Source organism: Psammomys obesus, unplaced genomic scaffold (assembly GCF_907164565.1).
Source record: "Psammomys obesus unplaced genomic scaffold, mPsaObe1.curated_primary_1811, whole genome shotgun sequence".
Classification (NCBI taxonomy): Eukaryota; Metazoa; Chordata; class Mammalia; order Rodentia; family Muridae; genus Psammomys; species Psammomys obesus.
In genome coordinates this window covers 32,964,451-32,988,928 of record NW_026587216.1, presented here as the reverse complement: position 1 = coordinate 32,988,928, position 24,478 = coordinate 32,964,451, and the positions used below count along the sequence as shown (strand labels likewise).

At 43.4% G+C, this 24,478-nt stretch overlaps 1 protein-coding gene across 1 annotated transcript in view; it reads right to left on the bottom strand.

Moving 5' to 3' along the window:
• Rgs20 (regulator of G protein signaling 20) overlaps nucleotides 1-24,266 on the bottom strand; it is a 75,426-nt gene extending 51,160 nt beyond the window's left edge. Inside the window, exon 1 of the mRNA XM_055603366.1 lies at nucleotides 23,436-24,266. Coding sequence (XP_055459341.1) covers nucleotides 23,436-23,504 — 69 coding nt within the window. The 5' untranslated portion in view covers nucleotides 23,505-24,266. The remainder of the gene's footprint in view (nucleotides 1-23,435) is intronic.
• Between the last annotated feature and the right edge of the window lie 212 nt (nucleotides 24,267-24,478).

Sequence of the window (24,478 nt, the reverse complement as noted above, 5' to 3'; positions counted from 1 at the left end):
CTTCTTCTTCTTCTTCTTCTTCTTCTTCTTCTTCTTCTTCTTCTTCTGTCATCTTCATGGCTAGACACACAGTGTTAGTCTACCCACACCAAAGGAGTTGCAATAATTCTTTCTTTTGTGTCTCATCCATTGATCAGCTGGCTGCATTTCAAGAGTATATATAGGAACACACATTGCATCCATCATGTCCCATCCTTAGCTTAGGTGAGTCCTGTCTCTTGCCTACACAATGATAATGAAAACTTAATACACTCACTTGCCTCTTTCTCCATAGATTTCCAGCTACTGTGGAATAGTTAAATAATCACCTTATAAAGTCACTAGGTTTAGACAGTGTTTTCTCCAAGACACAAGTGTTTATAGTTTGACCCCAGGATACAGCATTGTGAGGTAACTAGTTAGGCCACAGAGGAGGACATTGCAGCCATTCCTGAAGATACCTGATAAAACAGGGTCAGATGAAAGGGAAGGAGTTCCTCCCCTATCAGTGGACTTGGAGGAGATGAGGGAGGGAGGGTGGGATTGGGGAGGGAATGAGGGAGCGGGATACAGCTGGGATACAGAGTTAACAAAATGTAACTAATAAGAAAAATAAAATTAAGAAAATTAAAAAAAAAAAGAAATGGAACACTTGATCCAAGATGGTAGTGCTAAGAGGCCACTGTGTCTGCCCAGCAGGACGGCAGTGACTGCACAGCAACCAAAAGACCGAACTCTGGGCCCGAAAACACCAGCGACTGTGTTTCCCAAGTGAGAGAAAACCCCACGGTGTGGGAAGCAAATGGGTCCATTCTCAGGTCACCCAGCTAAACTCCGGAAGAGTTCCCGGATTCTGGCAGGTGCTTTGTAGCCAGCCCAGAGCCACATGCCTGCGTGCTCTGATCACCATCCCAGACTGAACTGTTGGCCCCTCAACAGTTGGTTTTCCAATTGAGAGAAAACCCCATGGCAAAGGAGGCAACCGGGACTGAACTCAGGTCATCCATACAATCCCTGGAAAAGAACCAGGGCTCTGGCAGGCTCTCAGTTGCCAGCCTGGAGACCCACCTGACTCATTGTCCCATACAGAACTGTGGGCCCCAAAACATCAGAGACTGGGTTTCTCTGTTGGAAGGATACCCAAAGGTGAAGGAAGCATTAGGTCTGACTTCAGGACAGTCAGCCAAACACCGCCCCCACCGAAAAAGTTTTTGGGAAAAGTTCCCTTGTTCCTGCAGGCACCCAATCACCAGCACTGTGTGCTCTACTCACCATCCCAGACTGTGGACCCCCAAACACCACAGGCTGGGTCTCCCTCTCAGGAGGAAACCCCATGGTGGGGGAAACATCAGGTCCGACCTCGGGAAACGCAGCTAATCAATCACCGGAAAAGTCTCTGGGTTACCACAGGCTCTGGGCTCTAGCCTTCAGCCACACGCCTGTGTGCTGTGCTCACAGTAATCACCCTGCCACTGATTACTGCTTGGGTACTGGGGCACAGAGCTCCAACCTCAGACCTACAGAAACCTGGGATCCACCAGTTCAGCCCCCAGACACTGCTCCAAGGTGTAGCCTGTCTCCCTAGCTAAACAGACCAAACTGCGGGGCTCCCTGGTTCTTCAAGAGGGCTGCACACAGGAAAAACAGTGTGAGAGCAGCAGCAGCAGCTGACTAAATTCAGAGCAAGAAACCCAGTGGCAGGGCAGTTGTCTCCAGAACTTCTCCTGGTGAGAGGTGAGGCCCCCTGACTAACAATGACCACAGTTACCACACAGGTCCATACACCTGAAGTGAGCTGTGGTAATTCCTGAGAAGCACCGGCCATTCAGTGACCATACCCAAAAAGCTGAGGAGGCCTCTTTCAGGAAAAACCATCTTCTTGCCAAGGGGATTCTCCCCACCCCAGATTTCCATCAGGCACCAGAAACTATGAGCCAACACCTGAGATAGCCAGATGGGTAGAGGCCAGGGTAAAAGCACAACCAACAAAAGCTAAAGCAATATGGCATCACCAGAACCCAATTATCCAGGGGCAAGTAGCCTTGGACACCCTAACATAAGTGAAATTCAAGAAGATGACCTAACATCTGTGCTTATGAAGAGGATAATGGAGGAAACAAATAAAATGCATAAAGCAATAAAGGAAGATAAAGCCAAAGAGGATGGATATCAGAAGAGGGAGAAAACAGGGAACAGGACAGGAGCCTACCACAGAGAGCCTCTGAAAGATTCTACCCAGCAGGGTATCAAAGCAGATGCTGAGACTCATAGCCAAACTTTGGGCAGTGCACAGGGAATCTTATGAAAGACATGGATAATAGTAAGACCTGGAGGGAACAGGAGCTCCACAAGGAGAGCAACAGAACCTAAAAATCTGAACACAGGGGTCTTTTCTGAGACTGACAGTCCAAACAAGGGCTGTTTTTTCATGGAGAAAACCTAGAACCCCTGCACAGACAGCCCATGCAGTTCAGCGTCCAAGTGGGTTCTATAGTAATGGGAACAGGGACTGCCTCTGACATGAACTGATTAGCCTGCTCTTTGATCACCTTCCCCTGAAGGGGGGGCAGCCTTACCAGGTCACAGAAGAAGACAGTGCAGCCACTCCTGATGAGACCTGATAGATTAGGATCAGAAGGAAGAGGAGGAAGACCTCCCCTATCAGTGGACTGGTGGAGGGGCATGGCTGGAGAAGAGGAAGGAAGGGTGGGATTGGGAAGGGAGCAGGAGGGAGCTACATTTGGAATACAAAGTGAATAAAATGTAATTAATAACAATATAAAAAAAGAGATAGAGGAAGATAAAGTTAATCAGAGTGTGGCCATCTGTAAAGAAATACAGGAAGATACAGCCAAAGAGTTAGTGGCCTTCAGAGCAGAAATAATTAAATCACTGAAAGAAATAAAAGAAACAGATAAATGTTCAAACAAACAGGTGAAAGAATTGAAGGAAAAGCAGAAAAATACAGTCAGACAGGTGAAGGAAATCAACAAAAACAGTTCAAGATCTGAAGATAGAATTGGAAAAATTAAAGAAAACTGAAACAGAAGAAATCATGGAGAGGAAGAACTTAGGGAAGAAAACAAGAACTAGAGGTAAGACTACAAGAGATGGAAGAAAGAATCACAGGTGTGGAAGATACAATGGAAAAAATAGATGTATCCGTCAAAGAAAATATTAAATCTAAAAAATTCCTGATACAAACCATCAAAGAAATCCAAAAGAACATGAAAAGACAAAACTAAAATAATAAGAATAGAGGAAAAAGAAGATTCCTGTCTCCAAGGTCCAGAAAATATTTTCAACAAAATCACAGAAGAAAATTTCCCCAATTTAAAGGAGCGGCCTATAAGCATAAAAGAGGCCTATAGACCACCCAATAAATTAGACCAGAAAAGAAAGTCCTCCTGCCACATAATAATAAAAACAGTAAGTATACAGAACAAAGAAAAAAAATACTAAAAGCTGCAAAGCAAAAAGGTCAAGTAACATAATGGCAAACCAATCAGAATCACACCTGACTTCTCAACAGAATATGAAAGCCAGAACGTCCTGGACAGATATCATGCAGACCCTAAGAGAACACTCATCATCTCCTTAGATGCTGAAAAAGCATTTGATAAAATCCAACTCTCGCTCATGTTTATAGGCCTGGAGAGATGAGGGATACGAGGCAATTACCTAAACATAGTAAAGGCAATATACAACAAGCTTATAGCCAACATCAAACTCAATGGAGAGAAAATTAAATCAATTCCACTGTAATCAGAGACAAGGCAAGGCTGCCCACTCTCTCCATAGGTCTTCAACATAGTTCTTGATGTCCTTGCTAGAGCAATAAGACAATTAAAGGAGATCAAGGGGATTCAATTCAGAAAGGAAGAAGTCAAAGTATCACTATTGATACTATATGATATGGTAGTATATATGAGTGACCCCAAAAATTCTACCAGGGAACTCCTACAGCTGATAAACACCTTCAGCAAAGTGGCTGGATACAAAATTAATTTAAAAAAAATCAGTAGCCCTTCTGTATACAAAAGACAAAGGGGTTGAAAAAGAAATTAGGGAAACAACACCTTTTACAAAAGACATAAAGTACCTTGGTATAACGCTAACCAAGAAAGTCAAAGACTTGTATGAAAAAAAATTTCCAGTCTCTGAAGAAAGAAATTGAAGAAGATATCAGAAGATGGAAAGATCTCCCATGCTCATGTCTTGGTAGGATTAATATAGTAAAAATGGCCATCTTACCAAAAGCAATCTACAGTTTCAATGCAATTGCCATCAAATGACCAAAACAATTCTTTACAGACCTTGAAAGAAAAATTCTTAACTTCATATGGAATAACAAGAAACCAAGAATAGCTAAAACAATCCTCTACAATAAAAGATCTTTTGGGGGTATCACCATCCATGACCTCAAGCTGTACTACAGAGCAACAGTAATAAAAACTACATGGTACTGGCATAGAAACAGAATGGTGGATCAATGGAACCAAACAGAAGACCCAGAAATAAACCTACACACTTATGGACACCTGATTTTTTGACAAAGATGGCAAAACCATACAATGGAAAAAAGATAGCATCTTCAACAAATGGTGCTGGTCTAATTGGATGTCTACTAGTAGAAAAATGCAAATAGATCCATACTTATCACCCTGCACAAAACTAAAGTCCAAGTGGATCAAAGACATCAACATAAAACTAGACACACTAAACCTATTAGAACAAAAAGTAGGGAAATGCCTTGAACTCATTGGCACAGGAGACAATTTCCTGAACAGAACACAACAGCACAGGCTCTAAGAGCAACAATCAATAAATGGGACCGCATGAAACTGAAAAGCTTCTAAAAAGCAAAGGACACTGTCATCAGAACAAAATGATAGCCTACAGATTGGGAAAGGATCTTCACCAACCCTATATCTGACAGAGGGCTAATACCCAGAATATATAAAGAACTCAAGAAGTTAAACAGCAACAAATCAAGTAATTCAATTAAAAAACGAGGTACAGAGCTAAACAGAGAATTCTCAATAGAGGAACATCAAATGGCAGACAAACACTTAAAGACATGCTCATCATCATTAGTCATCAGGGAAATGTAAATAAAAATGATCCTGAGATTTCACCTTACACCCATCAGAATGGCAAAGATCAAAAACTCAAGTGAAAATACATGCTGGAGAGGATGTGGAGAAAGGGGAACCCTCCTCCATTGCTGGTGGGGGTGTAAACTTATACAACCACTTTGGAAATCAATCTGGCATTTTCTCAGACAACTAGGAATAGTGCTTCCTCAAGATCCAGCTATACCACTCCTAGGCATATATCCAAAAGATGTTCAAGTATGCAACAAGAACATTTGCTCTACCATGTTTGTAGCAGTTTTATGTGTAATAGCTAGAATCTGGAAACAACCCAGATGTCCCTCAGTTGAGAAATGGATACAGAAATTGTGGTACATTTACACAATGGAATACTTCTCAGCAATTAAAAATAAGGAAATCATGAAATTTACAGGCAAATGGTGAGAACTATAAAAGATCATCCTGATGAGGTAACCCAGAAGCAGAAAGACACACATAGTATATACCACTTATAAGTGTATATTAGACATTTAATATATGATAATCATACTAAAATCTGTACACCTAAAAAAGCTAAACAAGAAGGAGGACCTTGGGTAAGATGCTCAATCTCCATTCAGAAAGACAAATGGGATAGACATCAGAAGAGGGAGAAAACAGGGAACAGGACAGGAGCCTACCACAGAGGGCCTCTGAAAGACTCTACCTAGCAGGGTATTAAATCAGATGCTGAGATAGCCAAACTTTGGGCCGAGAGCAGGGAATCTTATGAAAGAAGGTGGAGACAAAAAGACCTGGAGGGAACAGGAGCTCCACAAGGACAGCAACAGAACCAAATAATCTGAACACAGGGGTCTTTTCTGAGACTGATACTCCAACCAAGGACTATTCATGGAGATAACTTAAAACCCCTGCACAGATGTAACCCATCGCACTTTAGTACTAGGGTACCCTAGTAAGGGGAACAGGGGTTGTCTCTGACATGAATTCAGTGGCTGCCTCTTTGATCAGCTCCCCCTGAAGGGGGGCCAGCCTTACCATGCCACAGAGGAAGACAATGCAGCCAATCCTGATGAGACCTGATAGGCTAGGGTCAGATGGAAGGGAAGGAGGACCTCCCCCATCAGTGGAAAGGGCATGAGGGGAGATGAGGGAGGGAGAGCAGGATTGGGAGGAGACAAAGGAGGAGGCTACAGCTGGGATACAAAGTGAATAAATTGTAATAAATAAAAAATAAATGGAATACTTAAAAATGAAGAAGGTATCAGAATATGGCAACCCATTCCTTATACTGGAAGCTTCATTTGGTGACGAGAGATGTTCAGTTGGGGTTCTGCCTCCCTCCATTATTTTGCGATTTTGTTTAGTTTTTCTTTATATATGTATGTATTCTAGGAAGCTCTGCACAAGCATGAATTTCTGTATTGGTAGGATCAACATAGAAAAAATGGCCATCTACCAAAATTAATCTACAGAATCGATGCAATCACCATCAAAATTTCTACATAAATCAGATCTTGAAATGACAATTTTTAGTTTCATGTGATAACACATGCTCATGGGCGTGCGAGCACACACACACACACACAGCATACCTAAAACCTTTTTGAGTAATAAAATAACTGCTGGAGGTATCACCATCCCTGATTTCAAGTAGTACTACAGAAATATAGTAATAAAAACAGTATGACATTGGCACGAAACAGACATGTTGATCAATGGAATCAAACTGAAGACCCAGACATAAATCTACACACTTAGGGACACTTGATTTTTTTTTTAAATAAAGAAGCCAGAAATACACATTGGAAAAGAGATAGCATCTTCAACAAATGGTGTTGGTCTAGCTGGATGGCTGCATGTAGAAGAATCCACATCACCCTGGACAAAACTCAAGTCGAAATGTGTTAAAGATCTCCACATAAAATGAGATACACCAAACCCTAGAGAAAAGAAAACAGGGAATAGCCTTGAATTCATTGGCATAGGAAAAGACTTTCTGGACAGAACATCATCATCACAGACACTAGAAACAATGAATAAATATGACCTCATGAAACTGAGCAGCTTCTGCATGGCACAGGACACCATTATTTGAACAAAGTGGCAGGCTGTAGAATGGACCAGGTTTTTACGAAGAAAACACTTAACCCAATTAAAAAGTTACGTACAGATCTAAACGGAGAATTCTCAAAAGAGAAAACTCATGTGGCTAAGAAACACTTAAAGAAATATTCAGCTTCTTTAGTCATCAGAAAAATGCCAATCAAAACTACTTTGAGATTTCAGTACGGCTAACCTCAGTGATGCGAATGACAGAGCATGCTTGTGAAGAGGTGGAATGAGGTGAACACTTTGCTGATGGGAGTGCAAACTTGTATCAAGCCCATGGAAATCTATGAAAATCAGAATTGCAGTCCCTCAGAAAGCTGGGAATAGATCTACCTCAAGTTCAGCTATACCACTCTTGGACATACAGTCAAAGGACTCCACATTCCTACTACAGAGAAACTTGTTCAACCATGTTAATTAGTGCATTGTTTATAACAGATAGAAACTGCAAAAAAAAAAAAAAAACAAAAAAAAACCTACCACAGATGCTCTAACAGATGAATAAATTATGGACTATTTACACGAACTAGAAAAAAATTACCCCGAGGGATATAACGGAGCCCCAGAAAGATAAATATAATATGTATTCGCTTATATGTGGAAATTACCCATTAAACAACTGTCAACAAAGCTCAATCCATAGGACCACAGGGACTAGGAGAGACAAATAGATGTCTGTAGGAAAGGCAAATAGAATATATAGTTATAGATGGAATATATAGAGGCAAATAGAATATATAGTTGTAGCTGGAGTGGGAGGCTCAAGTGGGGAGGGGAAAGAAAGAGGAGCATGAGGAAGGTTATACAGGGAGAGAGACAAGTAGAATTAAGGGCCATTTGAGAGAGAATATGGAAGCCTAATACAGTAGGAGCTTCCTAGAATACATACGTATATAAAGAAAAACTAAATGAAATCGCAAAATAATGGGGGGAGGCAGAACCCCAACTGAACATGTATTGTCACCAAATGAAGCTTCTAGTATAGGGAATGGGTTACAGCTAATTGAGCTGCTGGCCAAAAGGGTCCCATTGGAACTCCCAGACAACCAGACTGTTGCCAAGACTGTAAGTTTCTCTTCACAAACTGACAGGCGGGGCTCCATTGTTGAAGATGACACTTATTCAATTCAATGAACATAGAGAAGTTGAGCTGCCCATATGGAGCCTTCATCACTCTGCTAGCACAGGAAGATGCTCTGCAGGCTACCAAAGGAGAAGCATAAACAAGCTAGCTACAAAACTTTTGGTTGACACTGGTGTCCTGCCTGCCAGATTGGCTAGTGCAATGGTGCCACGACGCTTGTGAGAGTGACTGGAGAGACTGCCCAGCTCAAGCATGCTGAAAATGCCTCTGGCAGGTCTCGCCCTTCTCTTAGATTCTCTCTGCTTTGCTAAAAGCCATTAGATTATATTCCTAAAGCTAGCCACCAAGGTCTAGTCCCTTATTTGGCCACTTCATCCTCCTAAAGTGACTATAAAGGTCCAGCTATGAAAGTATCGAAGTCCAGCAACCAAAATCCTCCTTTGGGTCACCTGCTTAACATGCCCAATTAAAATTAAACAACTCATCCCAACACAGGGTTTCCCTTTGTACTAATAAACTGCCATTTTCCTATGTACCACACCTCTCTCTTCTATCCAGATGCAGTCTTTTGTCGCTCCAGGACAAATACTCCTCCTCCCTCTCTCTTATTCCCATCCCCTTCTCCTTTATCCTCTATCTCTTTTGTCTCTTACTCCCTGCTCTCCATCCCTCTGGGGAAAAAATATTTCCTTTGTGCTGACAACTTGGTCTTGGGGGTCCTGAGCTGATACTTTTCCTCTCAAGAACTAACCTATATCTATTTTGTCTTAAGGCTCACCCCAGAGATGGAGCCATTCCTTACTCTGCTACTTGCATGAATAAGAATATGAGACTAGATAGCACAGGGACCTAAGGGAAGAGCAAATACTACTGTTCTACTAAATAATGTAGCAATAAAATGATCCCTAATGACAATATTCTATATTCATAGATCAGTGCCTTGCTCAGATATCATTAGAAAAGTTTCTTCTTGCAGAAGATGAGAACAAATACAGAGACAATGAGACAATACCAGTTTAGTGTTTTTATAGGATTTCTGAGTATGAAAATGAGTGAGTTTCCTTATATCTGTTTCTTGTGCTTTTTCTTGGGCTCCTTTCCTTCTTTTTGTTTGTTTTGTCCTATTCCGATGTGTTAGCTTTTGTCTTACTTTATTTTACTTTGCTTTATTTTATCTCTTAGAAGGCTGTTTGTTTTCTAATGCAAAGCAGAAAGGAGGCTCAAATAGGGGCTGGGGTGGGGAGGAACTGGGAAGAGCAGAACCCAAAACTGTAATCGGAATATATTACATAAGGTAAAAAAAAAATCTATTTTCCAGAAAAAAAAAGAAATATGCATACACACATGTACACACACACACAAACACAAATGAAAACAAATGTGGCACAGAAGGGTTTCATAGTTCAATTAGGCAGTGTCCTTAAAAGAAATAATGAGACTCGAGGTTTTTTTTTTTTTTTTTTTCTTGCTTTCTGTTTCAGGTTGTTGTAGCTTTCTTTCTGCTTCTGTAATAATACTACTCTAACAAAAATCAATTTGGAATATAAAGAGTTTATTTCACTATACAACTCCCAGGTCACTGTCCACCACTGCAGGAAATCCAGGCAGGAACTCAAGGCAGGACCCTGAGTCAGGAAGTGAAGCAGAGATCATGAAAGAACACTTTTATGGTTCACTTTCCATAGGTTGCTCTGCTTGCTTTCTTCTACAACCTAGGATCACCTACCTAGGCAGGGATGGCACCACCCACAATGAACTGGGCCCTCCTGCATCAATCACTAAGCAAGAAAATGCTCCCAGGGACCCACCCACAGGCCAATCTAATGCAGGCAATTACTCAATAAAGGTTCCTTCTTCCCAGGTGACATAGGTGACAAAATCTAACTAGTACACAGGATTTCTTCTACACAGTTTCTTCTACACAAGTGTGTCTACTATGACATGATGCAACCAAGAAGGCCTCTCCAGACCTCAACCAATGACAGCCTGTGCCATGCTCTTGAACCTTCAAAAACTGTGAGCTAAATAAACCTTTTTTCTTCATGGTTATCCTGCCTCGGATATTTTGTAGCATGACATGAACTAATGAAAGATGAATAGCCTGCAAAGCATAATAAAACTTACTTACTTAAGATGTGGGCTAGATTATGTTAATCTTTCCTTGGGACCTTCAGTGGCAATCCATGACACTAGAATAAACCTACATTTCTTACCAGAGCCTCCTTTTCCCACTAGCAATTGCCAATTAATTCACAACCCTCAAAACACACACTTCCTTGTCCGAAAGAGCAAGCGTATTATACTGCTCTGGGTAGATTTTTGTCAATGTAACACAAGCTACAGTTACTTAGGAAGAGAGAACCCAGTTTGGAAAATGCCATCTATAGATTGGCCTGTAGACAAGTCTTTTGGGTATATTCTTTTTTTTCTTCTTTCTTCCATTCTTTCTCTCTTTCTTTCTCTTTCTTTCTTTCTTTCTTTCTTTCTTTCTTTCTTTCTTTCTTTCTTTCTTTCTTTCTTGAGACAGGGTCTCTCCGGCTATCCTAGAACTTACTATGTAGATCAGGCTGGCCTTGAACTCACAGAGATCCACCTGCCTCTGCCTCCCAAGTATGGGGATTAAAGGTGTGTGGCACCACAACTGGCAAAGAAAGGTGTGACTGGTTGTGATCAGTTAGATGTAAAATCCAATACTCTAGCTCTAACTGCATATTCTTGATTAATGATTGATTTGGGGGTGTGGGGCACTTAGTACTGAAGGTGGTGCCATCTCTGGGCAGTTGCATGGTTGTATATGAAAGCAGGCTAAGCAAGCCACAGGGAATAAGCAAGCAGTGTTCCTCTGCGGCTTCTGCTTCAGTTCCTGCCTCGAGGTTCCTGCCTCGAGGTTCCTGCCTCGAGGTTCCTGCCTCGGCTTCCCTCAATGAACTGTGATTTAGGATATGTAAGCCACTTGAACCCTTCCTCTCCAAGCTGCTTTTAGTCAGTGTTTTCTCACAGCAATGGAGACACACCTCTTACTTACATCTTATTTTTTAGTTAAATTCATGGAGATTTCAAAAGCCCCCCCCCCTGCTCCCTTTAATCACTGGAGAAACTGGACTGACAGAACTCCACAAGGCTCCTGATGTCTATAAGTCAGCCCACAAGCAGACATGAATCCAGGTATTTCAGCCTCAAGTTTGGAAATACATCACCACCTCACAAGGCTATGCTGGTTATAATGCAGGTGTACACTGGCCACAGTCAGATAGATTTGGGTTATTTTTTGGATGGCTATCAGTGAGTTTCCATAGAGTCCTTTTCTCAGCAGATGTGCAGTTGATTAGAACGGGAGAATGGAAACCCCAGTGTATTACCTTATTCCCCAATAGCTTTATTGTTCCCGAGACAATCTCTGTGGACTGAGCTAATGGAATGTTCTGGTTTGATGTGCCAAGAGAGTACATGAAATAGTCTTTGTTCTCTGACACTTTCGTTTTCTACACATCGTACCAAAATATGCACCAAGTTTTAGTGCCTTACACCCTAGTTATAAAGTATTAAGCAGGTATAATAAAATCTTAAATAAGTTGCATAAAAATGGAAATGGAAAAAGTTTGAAAAAATTGAAATGGTTATTCATTTTAGATCTCCCTTTTGAGAGGACCACATCAGCTTAGAACTGTGTGTGTGTGTGTGTGTGTGTGTGTGTGTGTGTGTGTTTGTGTATGTGTGCACTCACAAGAAAGAGAAAGAAAGTACAAGACATTTATACAGACATGAAATTCAGGGAGAAAATTCTGTCATTGCTTTCGTACTGTTGTAGTGAAATACTTGAGAAGCAGCTTAAAGAGAAAGGCTTATTTTGCTGGTCTTCGTGGACACTGACTCTAGGTACAGAGTGAGGAAGACCATCAGGGTGGCCAAAGGATGTGACACTCACCTCATGACAGACAGTAAGCCAACTGAGATTGAGAGGACCTGCTGGAAGATACATCCCCCAGAGACCCATCCCCAGGGGCTTATCTGTAGGTAGGTAAGTTCCACTTAATATTTCAAACACCTCCCAAAATAGAACCATCAGCTGGGCCCTAAGAGTCGAACACAAGAGCTATACCAAAGGGTACGTAAAAAGACTCGTGGCCAGTTTCAATACAAAGAGAAACAAAACTACAATCCGAATTTAATTGGTGGACTGTGGCCACCAATGGCCCCTTGAGCTAAAACAATGCTAGTAGGCACGTGGACACTTGTTCAATACTGGCTCAGCACCTGCAAAAGCCTGGAAAGAGTCCATAGTTCAGCTGCCCCCCTCCTACCGTATTCTAGTCAGTTTCTAATTTTCCAGAACCTAGGAAAGAAGATGTTACAACACTTTATAGTTTTTTTCCCTTTTCCCCTTATTTTTTCTTTTTTTGTATCACATGTTTATTCTTGTTTTTACTACACTATCAATTTTACTTTACCATAATTTAAAAAGATGTTTTATTATCATTTATTCTCCTTCATTTCATTTAAATGTTCCCATCCTTCTTTCATTATTGGGCAATATTCTTTTTTTTTCTTCATTTTTACCACTTTTTCTTTCAAAGAAATTTTAAGATTTATTTTATTTTATGTGTGGTGGTTTGAGCGAGAATGGCCCCCATAGGCTCATATATTCGTATGTTCAATCCCCAATTGAACTCTTTGGAAGGACCAGGAGGTGTAACCTTGGTGGAGTGGGTGTGTCCTTGTTGGAGGGGGCTTGTCACTGTGAGCGGGCTTTGAGGTTTCAAAAGCCCATGCCAGGGCCAGTCTCTCTTGCTCTTCCTGCTGTCTCTGGATCAGGATGTCAAGCTCCTAGCTACCATTGCAGCATCACGCCTTCCCGAATTCCGTCATGCTTTCCATGAGGATAATGGTCTATAACCTTCTGAAAATGTAAGCAAGTTTTCAATGAAAGGTTTTCTTTTCCTAAAGATGTCTTGCTCTCGGTGTTTCATCACAGCAATAGAACAGTGACTAAGATAATGAGTGTTTTGCCTCTCTGTCTGTCTGTCTCTCTGTCTGTATGTGCATCATGTATGAGCCCCAGGCCCAGGAAAGTAAAAGTAAGAAAAGGACATTTAATTCCATGGATCTGGATTTGTAGATGATTGCAAACCACCGTGGGAACCCATCTCAGGTCCTCTGCAAGCACAACAAATCCTCTTACCTGCCAGCATGAAAAATGTCACAGTGAAACACTTTCTTAGTATAGTAACCAAAAATTATATTTAAAATGTAATATTTTGGTGCTTGGGAGCAGATTTCATATAAATTCAACAAATATATTCTCTAAACTGAAACTGACAGCATTCAAGCACTCACGGATTTGAAAACAGATACTAGAAAATGACAGACATTGACTCAACAAATCCAAACTGGATTTTTAATTTTAAAAAATTTTGTACAATTTTATCCTTTTCACATTAAAAAAAAAGATTTATTTATTTATTATGTATATAGTACATGCAGGCCTGCACACCAGCAGAGGCATCATATCTCACTACAGATGTTTATGAGTCACCTTGTGGTGCTAGGAATTGAACTCAGGGCCTTTGGAAGAACAGCCAGTGCTCTTAACCTCCGAGCCATCTTCCAGAGCCCTTTCATACTTTTTACTTTTTGTTTGTTTGTTTGTTTTTGTTTTTTGAGACAGGGTTTCTCTGTGTAGCCTTGTTGTCCTGGACTCACTTTGTAGACCAGGCTGGCCTTGAGCTCACATCAATCTGCCTCTCCGAGTGCTGGGATTACAGGCATGTGCCACTGTGCCCAACTCACTTTTTTTATTTTTTTATCCCAAATTTATTTGTAGGATTGAGTTATGGTGCCATGTTTTTGTTTTGTTTGTTTTTTATGTTGTTTTCCCCCAAGGTACAGCATAGCTTCACAATTTATTCAAAGGACTAGAAGTAAATTATTTGTGAAACTTGGCTCTAGTGAGAATCTGTTCTATCCCAGGGTGATGTCTAATAGGACACTTTGACATCTGCCCATAGTTGTCTGTAGTTCAGACCACCTTGAATGTGATAGAACAATGAAGCCAGTACTTAGGCTCCAGGGACAGAGGAGAAGCCATTGTCCTTGCTCCAACTGGGACAGCCCTGCCTACTGTCTGCCTCCAGGATTACTGTTTTTATCTCATATTCAAAGTACAATCTATATCCCCTCCACATATTACCACAGCATATTTAAAAAAATAAGTGAATGTTATAGTCAAAATAAAAAGCACTTTGATAACAAGAAATTAAACGTACAAATTAATTGTATTTAAATCATTAGTAGAGATGTTTAAATAACTCACAGTACCCACAGATATTTCTTTATAAATGACAACAAGATGTTCTTTACAGAAAATACAATTAGTGTTTTCTTAATGTTTCTTAACATTGTTTTCTTTTAATCATCCCATTGGCTATAACAAGAAGCAGTAGTAACAAGTAGGTTTTGCTGATGTTATATAAGAAGTCTCCTCTGAGTCTGAAACATTTCATGGTGCTGAGAAGCTCCTTAAGCATCAACGTAAGCAAATCAAAAGAGCTTCAGGAATTTCCTGAAACTGACCAAATTCATCAGGCCCCTCCCTGTCAGATTTAGCAATAAAAGCTGCAAAGATTTCTTTGTCAAGTCTAGCTGCAGACCAGACCAGCTTCAGGAATTTCCTGAAACTGACCAAATTCATTAGGCCCCTCCCTCCCTGTCAGATTTCTTTGTCAAGTCTAGCTGCAGGCCAGACCAGCTGTCTGAAAGAAGCAAAAAAATCAACTCAGCTGCCTAAAACAGGTTTAGACCAACTGAGGAACTTGAAAAGGACCTCCAACTCGAGCTGCCTGTGGGCTGTGCTCTTGGTTCCCAGCTTTGTGAGCTGTCATCACCATGGGCTTTAGTGATGCAGATGTCTGTGAGTCCTTTCTGCTCCTGTAAGGAACTCCTCACCTATATCTCTGGAAGCAACCCCAATAAAACTCATGGTTCACCAAACTGAACTTTGGGGGTTCCATAGGTGGTCTATTGTTAGCTCAGCATCTGGGGTGGGTAGACATATGCAGCTCTCCAGGACAAGTTCTGTCATACAACCACAGAGAGTGACTAGTATCAATGTAATTCCCCACAACTAAATTTTATCTGAATTATATTCAGTCTCAGGGTATAATTTTAAAAATTTATAAACAACCAATTATGTGGCAAAATATAAACTCATGAATTTATTCAGTAACAGTTTCCTAAATATCAGGTCATGTGTACAGACTTTTATATTTGAAAAACTTGTCTTAGAACCATGTTTAAATGGTACACAGTTTAAATTTTTCATCAAACAGAATTATGACAAAGCACAAATGCATGCATGGTCCAACACCAAAACAGTGACGGATACATGCTGTGGAACTAATGAGTCCTTAACTGCTTTCTTGAACCACGGACTGTATACTAACCATGATAAAATGTTAAGAGCATTATATATGCTCAAATTCAGAGGTTTGCCTGAAAATAAGTAGAACCAAATTTGAAACCCAATTTTCTTTCTTTCCATGCTCTTATTTTTAATCACAGAACTATAAATCTAAAGCCCCTCAGCTGTCAATATTATGTTTCTCTAACATTTAAAAAAATCACAGACATCTTTACATTTTTTAAACAGTTATAAATACTACCAATGTGTAGCATGCGTTTTCTGAGTTCCACAAAAACAAATGATATAGTAGAAAGACAATAATGTAATGTAACCCTTAGACAGAAGAAAAAGAAACTTAATTAAAAAGCATCAGTAAGTCAAAGGTGACTGCTTTTACTTACACAAAGACATGGAAAACCAAGTAAATGCCTAACCTTCCATTTCTGAGGAACCTGAGTGTTCTACAGAAGCAAAGATGTTTAAACAAAATAGAATTTCTGAAAGCGAGGGCACACCCAGAGGCAAGCGGTCTTTCTTGCCTCTGAACATGGGTTAAGGCTTTAAACAAATTCTAGCCTCACTCGGAAGCGAGGACCCTTCAATGATAACAAACCTTCCTCACCCTCTGCTGAGTACTCAGGCATGTGCCAAGTGTATGGAAGCCATGCAGGGGACCTGGAGGGAAAGACCAAGCTGGCAACCTCTGAGGTGAGACCAGGTTTCTTACAAGGCTCTGGATCCACAGCCCAAGGGAAAAGTCAAGGGATAGGAATGAACAGGGGTAAGCCACAGTTTATTAAATCTGAAAGCAGACTCAGCCCACACAAATCTTTCAGGCCTGGAAATATCAATCCCTTATTCTGAAAGTGAATATACCTCTGGGAGAAACACAGCCAATAGTTTTTTTTTTTAAACAGTAGAAATAGATGCATAGATAATCTTATTATTAAATTTAGCAGACAAGAGTTAAATAGACAGAACTGACAAAAAGATTAATTTCACCAAGGAATTTTGATTTGCATAAAGGTATCAACAAATAGATACACTAAATTTCATGTAGAACAAGATGAATTCTGAAATGAACAAGTTGCTATTTGGTTTTGCAGAAGGTTATGAATAACAGAAGGTAGGCCTGGTAAACCAAATCACAGTTAAATAGAACATACTCAAAGGGAGAAGAAGGAGGGAGGGGGATGTCTGGTTTCAGACATCCCTGGTCCCCGCCTGCTGCGGGGCATGGCAGGCATACCCTGTCCTCTACCTTGCATCCCCCAGCCCAGGGGCGGGCTTTTCCTTCTCCCAGAGGTCCTTCACTATATAACCCAGACATTTTGGTTCTCTCTCCTTCCTCCCTACCCCTGATGGCAGCTAAGAGCTGCTTCCAATAAACCTGCAATAAACCTGGATTTATATACTATAACTTCTATAACTTTGTCTTGCCTTTAGCTCCTTCCATTATTTCAAGCAGGTGGGACAGGGAGTGAATCTCAAAAACACAACACAAAGCTAGGAAGCAGTTGCAGAGATCATAACCTTTTAGTAGTTGATTATCTTGAATTTTCAAATGAAGTTCAGAATTCAGCACAACTGGCATAAGAAGCCATAAAAGTGGCTAGCTGTAGGAATGCAGACTTGGAGAACACAAGATGGCTTCTTAACAGGGGGCGGGCTGAAAAATATTCTACAACATGATCTTGAGAAGGAGTGATTTCTCGTCTACCCACAGAGAAGTCTGGTAGTTCATACAGACTTTTTTGATTGCCACATCTAGGGAGAGCTCTAATGGTCACCCAGGGGTAGAGGTTGGGAATGAGAAAATAGATAAAAGTCAGGCATAGTGTTATGGGCCTGTAATCCCAATACGTAGGACACCAAGGCAAGAGGACCATAGACTTTAAATTCTGCTCAAATATAATGAATAAAGAAAATATATATGCATGTTCATATTTTTTCTGTGTTGGAAATCAAACCCAGAGCCTTGCACTTGCTAGGTGAGTGCCTCTTACACACACTTTTTTTATAATTTTTATTTTTTATATTAATCACAGGTTATTTACTTTGTATCCCAGCTGTAGCCCCGTCCTTCATTCCCTCCCAATCCCACCCTCCCTCCATCATCTTCTCCCTACCCCTTTCCAAGTCCACTGATAGGGGAGGTACCCTTCCATCTGACTCTAGCTTATCAGGTCTCTTCAGGACTGGCTGCAATGTCCTCCTCTGTGGCCTAGCAAGGCTGCTCCTCCCTCGGGGGAGGGGGGAGGTCAAAGAGTCAGCCATTGAATTCATGTCAGAAATAGTCCCTGTTCCTTTAATAGGGTACCCACTTGGATACTGAGCTACCATGGGCTACATCCGAGCTGGGGTTCTAGGTTATATCCATACATGGTCCTTGGTTGGAGAAAGAGTCTCATAAAAGACCCCAGTGCCCTGATATTTTTGGTCTTTGTAGAGCTCCTGTCCTCTCCAGGTCATACTAACTCCCCCTTCTTTCATATGATTCCCTGCACTCTGCCGAAGGTTTGGTTATGGGTCTCAGCATCTGCTTTGATACACTGCTAGGTAGAGTCTTTCAGAGGCCCTCTGTGGTAGGCTTCTGTCCTGTTACTTGTTTTCTCCTACTTCCAACATCCATCCCATTTGGCTTTCTAAGTGAGGACTGATCATCTTACCCCGGGTTTACACGCACTTTTAAACAATAGTCTAATCTTGTTTCCTTCATCACTAATATCAGCAAAACTTTTATAGAAATAAAGAAATCGTCAAGTTCATCAAATCTCATTATCACCCCACTATCAGTCTCCAGTCATTTATAATGTCAGAACGGAATGTGATCATTCCTATTGTCTTTGTATTGGGCCATAGAGCCCTTAAGGAGTTACAAGTGTTGCCTATTTGGGGCTGGGGTATAGTTTAGTGGTAATCACAGCTGAATATGTTTGAGGCCTATGTTTTCATCCCAAGCAAGAAAGTACACGTGTGCATGTCACACACACACACACACACACACTGCCAACCAGGTGTTGTTATCCTTGATGTGGCAGAGTAAGTTGTATGATCTAGCTCTGAGCTGTTTACTCTAGGGCATAAGGAAAGTCAAGCCGGTTCCCAGGCCTTTGCTTGCTCACTGTTAGACAGAGAACCACATGACACCACCCAGCTCATCATCAAGGCAAATTAATTTTTGCAGCAGATGTCTTGGTCTTAACTGCATATAGTAACATGGATTTCAAAGGACTTTGCGGTTCAGGGTTAAATTAATAACTACAAATCAGAATGGCTAGCAGGCTTTATAACTTGGTAGATAACTCGGGCGAAATAGCCCTGATGGGACAATGTTGTACTTACTCATGTTTCACAAACGACCCCCAGTACAGACAGAATCAAATCAGCAGACCAGAATCAAGGTAATATATTTTGTGAATTCCTAATAATGGAACATCACCTTGAGCATTCCAACTGGAAGGCCATCTAAGTTGATTGTGAATGGCCTCTGCTAGAGCCCATTCAATTGTGCTAGGGCCTCTGTAGCCATGTCTAAACTGTCAGGCTCTCAGCTCAAGGTAACAGTCAGGGAACATCTCAGACAGTGCTGGTCGTCAGTGACTCACACTTATTGTCCTAAATGCTAAACTGTGACTCAGAGTGAATGTATAAGCTGCTCAATGACACTGCGCTTATTTGAAAGAAGCTCACACTGTGAGTCACCTGGTAGTGCCCCAAAAACCATCCTCCAGATTTCCACTTGGACAGTGATTCACATGAGAATCGCACTGCAACCCCGCTTGACTGACACATGTCATTTCAAAATTCATTTCTGTGGAACTGGCTCAGGATTAAGCTACAAAGTCACTCCCTGCTTAACACCCCGGTATTTCTAAGAACATTTTGGCCTCCTAAGATACAAAGTCAAGGGTAACAGAGCCATTTGGTTTACGGATCAGAGAGAACCATGGCTTCCCTCCTCAAGGATGTAGCTCAATTCCTAGAAATAACTTCCCCAGAAAAACGCCCTGTTCTTTCAAATACCTTTGTAGGAGAAGACACCGCCTCCTGCCATAGAGTTGCTCAGCTGTTCCTTTGTGGGCTGCTCCTGTATGCTGTTCTCCAAATCCCCCTCATAGATGGTGAATATGGCTCCACAGAAAGACAGACACGAATACACAAGTAGGAAAATGCAGTAGGATTTTAAGAACTGAAATTCAACATCCCTTGCTAAGCTACTACATTCAAATAGGCAAGCTTTTTTTTTCTTTTTACTTGCTAGTCCAAAATATCTGAAAGAATAAAGATTTCCTGTGTGATTTTAAAGGCTTTCCTAACAGGCTTTCTCATGGGAATGACCTTCAGACAAGCAGGAAACAGATTTTTTAATATGTAAGAAAAACTTGAAATGATTTCTAATACAAAACTGCTCAAGAGATTAATAGACTATTCAACTGAATGCATCCCCAAATAGGGCTTTAATTCTGAAGCCAGCTTGGCCTCTGCTTGTCCTGTGACCTTTGAGGTCATGTCTTTATAATACCAAGTACCATGATGGCAAAGCCTTGTCTTTCTTGCTGTTGAAGCTGACATGTACTTGTACAATCTATCCTTTTATGTACATCCTAGCCTCCTTAGGAGTGTTTGTCAGAGCTATGAGAAAAGAGTCAGAATTCTAATCTTCATTAAGACTCTCAGTAGCTGAAATCCTAAACTCTCCGAATGTTTCCTAGTTTGTAAAATGAAAAAGGTAGAATAAGTAATTGGGTTATCATCAACCTATATTTTTGTATGATAAATAGCTTTGGGGCAAATTATTTAGTATTCTCAAAAAAGTTAGCCTGTCTATTTCCTACAGTAAGTCTCCAAAGTTTCTTAAATAAAAGAGAAGTGCCTCGCTTCAGTAATAATATTGACTGTTTTGTAAATACCGTGATTCAGTGTGTAATTCTTTAAATGCATTGTTGTTTAACAAAGGAAGCTCTTTTTCTGTTTGTTTGAGGCAAGTTCTCATGTAGCATAGGCTGGCTCTGAACTTGCTATATAGCTGAGTATGGCTTGAGCTTCTGATCCTCCTGCCTTCATCTCCTACATGCTGGGATTACCTGTGTGGACACCACCACAGGGGTTTCCATGGTGCTGGGGGCGGCACACAGGGCTTTGTGCCTTTAGGTAAGTGCTCTATCAATTGAGATATAGCTCTAGACCCCATAAACCTAACTCTTTACTTATTCATTACTTTTTTTTCTTGCAATGTGGTGTCTTGGAGGGGTGCCATGGAAGACATGCCTCAATGGAGGTCAGAGAAGTCTGTGCAATCAGTTTTCTTCTTCCGCTTTTATGTGTGTTGTTGGGTTCCTGGGGTTAAACTCAGGACCTCAGGCTTGCATACTAACTGCCTTTGCAGAATTACAATATGTAGCTCTCTTGGCCTCCAGGTCTACATTTTTCTTCCTTAGCCTCAGGAGAGCTGGGGCTAGTAGAGCACACATACTCATACGCTCAGATGTCTTCAGATTTTGAGCTCCGCTAAGCTGATGTAACATCACTGTGATAACACTATGAATAGCTTTTAAAAAAAGATTTATTTTTTATTTTATGTCTGTGTATGAGTGCCCACATAACAGGAGTGCCAAACGCTTGCTGAGGCACGTAGAGGCTGCTGGATCCCCTAGAGCTAAGGCCACAGGTTTTTGGGAGCAGCCAGCATGGGTGCTGGAGGCTGAACTAAGGTCCCCTACAAGAGCTGTAGATTGTCTTAACCTATGATCCATCTCTCCAGCACTATGACTAGTTTTTGCACAGCAGAAGTCCAGAAATTGTACTGTATTAATTTATCAAAGTAGGCCACTCCTCTTTCTACAGATGATACACTAATGCATAAAGAGGTTCTGTAGCCTCTAAAAGTCACAGCCTGGTTGGGATTGGAGACCACATTTAACAGACTGCAGGAAGGACTCTCCACCTCTTAAACATTGCCTTTTGCTCCTACATGCTTTGCTTATTTTAGATACAAAAGATGCGTATTACTGAACAGAAGATAAACAGGATGAAACCTATAAAACATAGGCTTAGGGCAAATAGAAACAAAAATCAGTAAATAGTGGACATTAGAATTGTTCCAAAGCACGTAAAGTAAGTGTCATTTTAGCACGTTTTTGAGAAGTCAGGATGTGGACCTTTGTTTGGATGAATCAGATGAAAATAAGTCTTAGAGGGGCCATTTCGCCAGTGCCCCTGAGGCTGACCAAGCAGGGTTGAGAAGTGATTGCTAGAGCCCAGTAATCCAGTACCATTGCTGCTAGCTTGGGGGGCTATTGCCAGCACTGAGAGCGCTGACTGCATTGACCATTGGCAGCCAAGCCCAACAGGCCAGCTATCTGGCTGTGAAGTCTTGGAAACCCCAAGGGAGTGGTAGGCCTTCACCACAGTCTCAGGAAAGGATGAGGGATTTCCCTTCCATCACTACCCTTCAGGACAGAAACTCTCCTGCGCCACCACTTTCTTCGCGCTGTGGCGCTGTTCTCCGCTTGGGGGCGCAGAGGCAGCAGGTGCTCCCTCCGGGATCTCTTGAGACGGTCTCAGCCCGGCCCCAAACACGCTTTCACCCCAAGTCTACCAGCGGCTGCGTGTGTGTGTTTGTGAGTGTGGAGGTGGTGGCCCAGGTTTTCCTTTCTGCTTATGGAATCCAGGAAGCTCCTGACCCACCCCAGCCCCAGAGAGCCACCTTTCCCAACGCCCCACCTCCAGACCTGAGTGGGATGGGTAGTTGTCAGCGCCTACACACCCTTCCCCAACGCCCACCTCCCGGTCGCCCACTCCCTGTGTGTGGAAATCCTGCGGCGCATTCAAACCCCTCCCCAAACACCCACTCGTTCCCCGCGCGCTGCCTCCTCCGAGGCCTCTCGCCTACTCTCCTGAAGCGGTGGGCGGGGATAGCCCAAAGCACCCAGATCTCCGAAAGAGCCCACCCTTGTCCCGAGGAGCTGTCTCCCTTAAGGCCTCTAGCCAATCCAGTTCCCCCAAAGCTGAGGGCATCAGCGCACAAAGACCCGGCTCCCCATCGCTCACCTCCACGCCGCCTCTTCGCTCCCCACCCGTTCCTTCGGTCGCCGCAGCCTGGGCACCCCGACATCCCGAGCGCCCCTCCGAGTGTGGGAAATCTAGTGCCTGGGCCTGGGAAGGACCCCCCACACACACCCCGCGCCCCGAGCATGTCCCTTAAGCGACTGTTCTGTCTGCTCAGTTGTCCCGGTGCTCGCCGGCCAGCCCACGGTGCGCTCCTCTGAAGGGGAGGTCGCGCGTTCCTGGAGTGTCACCTCCTTCCCACCAGCATTCAGACTGCCCTCAAACCCTCCTCGGTCCCTCGGCCCGGGCCGCGTCCTTTCCCCGAACTCAGTGAGAGCTCGGACTCTTCCACTCGCTTGGGCTTTCCTAAAATGCTCGGCATGGTAGATGCACACTTGAGACCTTAACCACATTCCTCGTCCCGCACTGGGTCTCAGACCCGGCACCACCTGCTTGATGGGTCAGATAATAATGGATCACGAGAGTTCGGAGCCCTCCTTCAGACACCGACATGCCCCGAACCCATAACCCACTCGCGGCAGGAATTGACTAACCCGAAGGGCGAGGACCCACCAGGGCTTCCTTCACCGGGCAAGGAGGGACTGGACATCCCCCACCCCGACCCCGACCCCCATCCCTCCCGCTCCTTCCGCGGCCGGGTCCGGGACTTCAGGGAGAGTCAGGGAGGAAGAGGCGGAGGACACCAGGTACTTACCAGGCTGGGGTCCTCCGGACTAGCTGGAGGGGAAGCTCGGGCCGTCTGGCCTCCATTGGCCGTGCGCATGCGTCCGGAGTGTGCCTTAGTTTTCTAACACTAGTAAGCGCCGTTCCCGCTTCGCCAGCGCTGGCTCTCTGCCTCCCGCCCTTTCCTGCGTCTCCGGGTCTAAGCTCGCAAGCTCTCCCGTCTTCCTCCTCCTTCCCCTTCTCTGACTCCTCTCCGCCCCCGCGCTCGCTTTCCTGGGGTTGGGCAAATCCGGCGGCTCGCCTCCTCCCGGCGGCCGCGCGCAGCGCTCGGAGGCTGGGGGGCACTACCCCGTCCCCGTACCGGCCAGGGGAGCCCCGGCCTGGGTTCCTCTCTTCCAGTAGAGACAAAAGAGCGGGTGCGAGGCGCGGCGAGCTCGGAGGGAGCCTTCGAAGCCTTCTTTATTCCCCGGCCTTAGCTTGCGGGGAGCCCGTTCAGAGCGCGTGAATGAGTGCTGGGACTTTGTGAATGAAGCGAGGCTGGGAGACAGGCGTAGGTTGGGGAGAGGTCGGAGAAAGGGGCCGACGCTCCGTACGCCTGGGTGGCGCCTGTGACCCTCCTGCCTCTGCAGGACAACCCCCACTGTGACCTCCGCCCCTAGAGCCTCTGACCTCTGCCCCTAACACTCTCAGTACAAGCCTCTCTAGACAGCTCTGTCTGTCTCTGTCTCTGTCACTCTCTCTAGACAATGGTTCTACCCGGGCCGGGCCAGCCGGTAGAAAACCTGGCGACTGGGTTGGCAGGGTGGAGTGCGGTGAAAACCTAAGCTTGCACTCCCGTCTCGCGCAGTCTCCTGGCAGTCACCCTTCTCCCCAGGGGCTCCGTGGAGGTGGGAGGGGAAGCCGGGTGCGGTCCCAGAACCAGGACGCCCAGCGCCTGGGGTCAGCGCGGCCCGCGGAGGAACCCTTGGAGCGGGCCCCTTGGGCAGCGCGCCTGAGCTCGGAGGGCCACGCTAAAGCAGCAAAGTGACCTGACACAAAAATAACATCACGTCATTTCCTCCCTCTCCCTCAAGA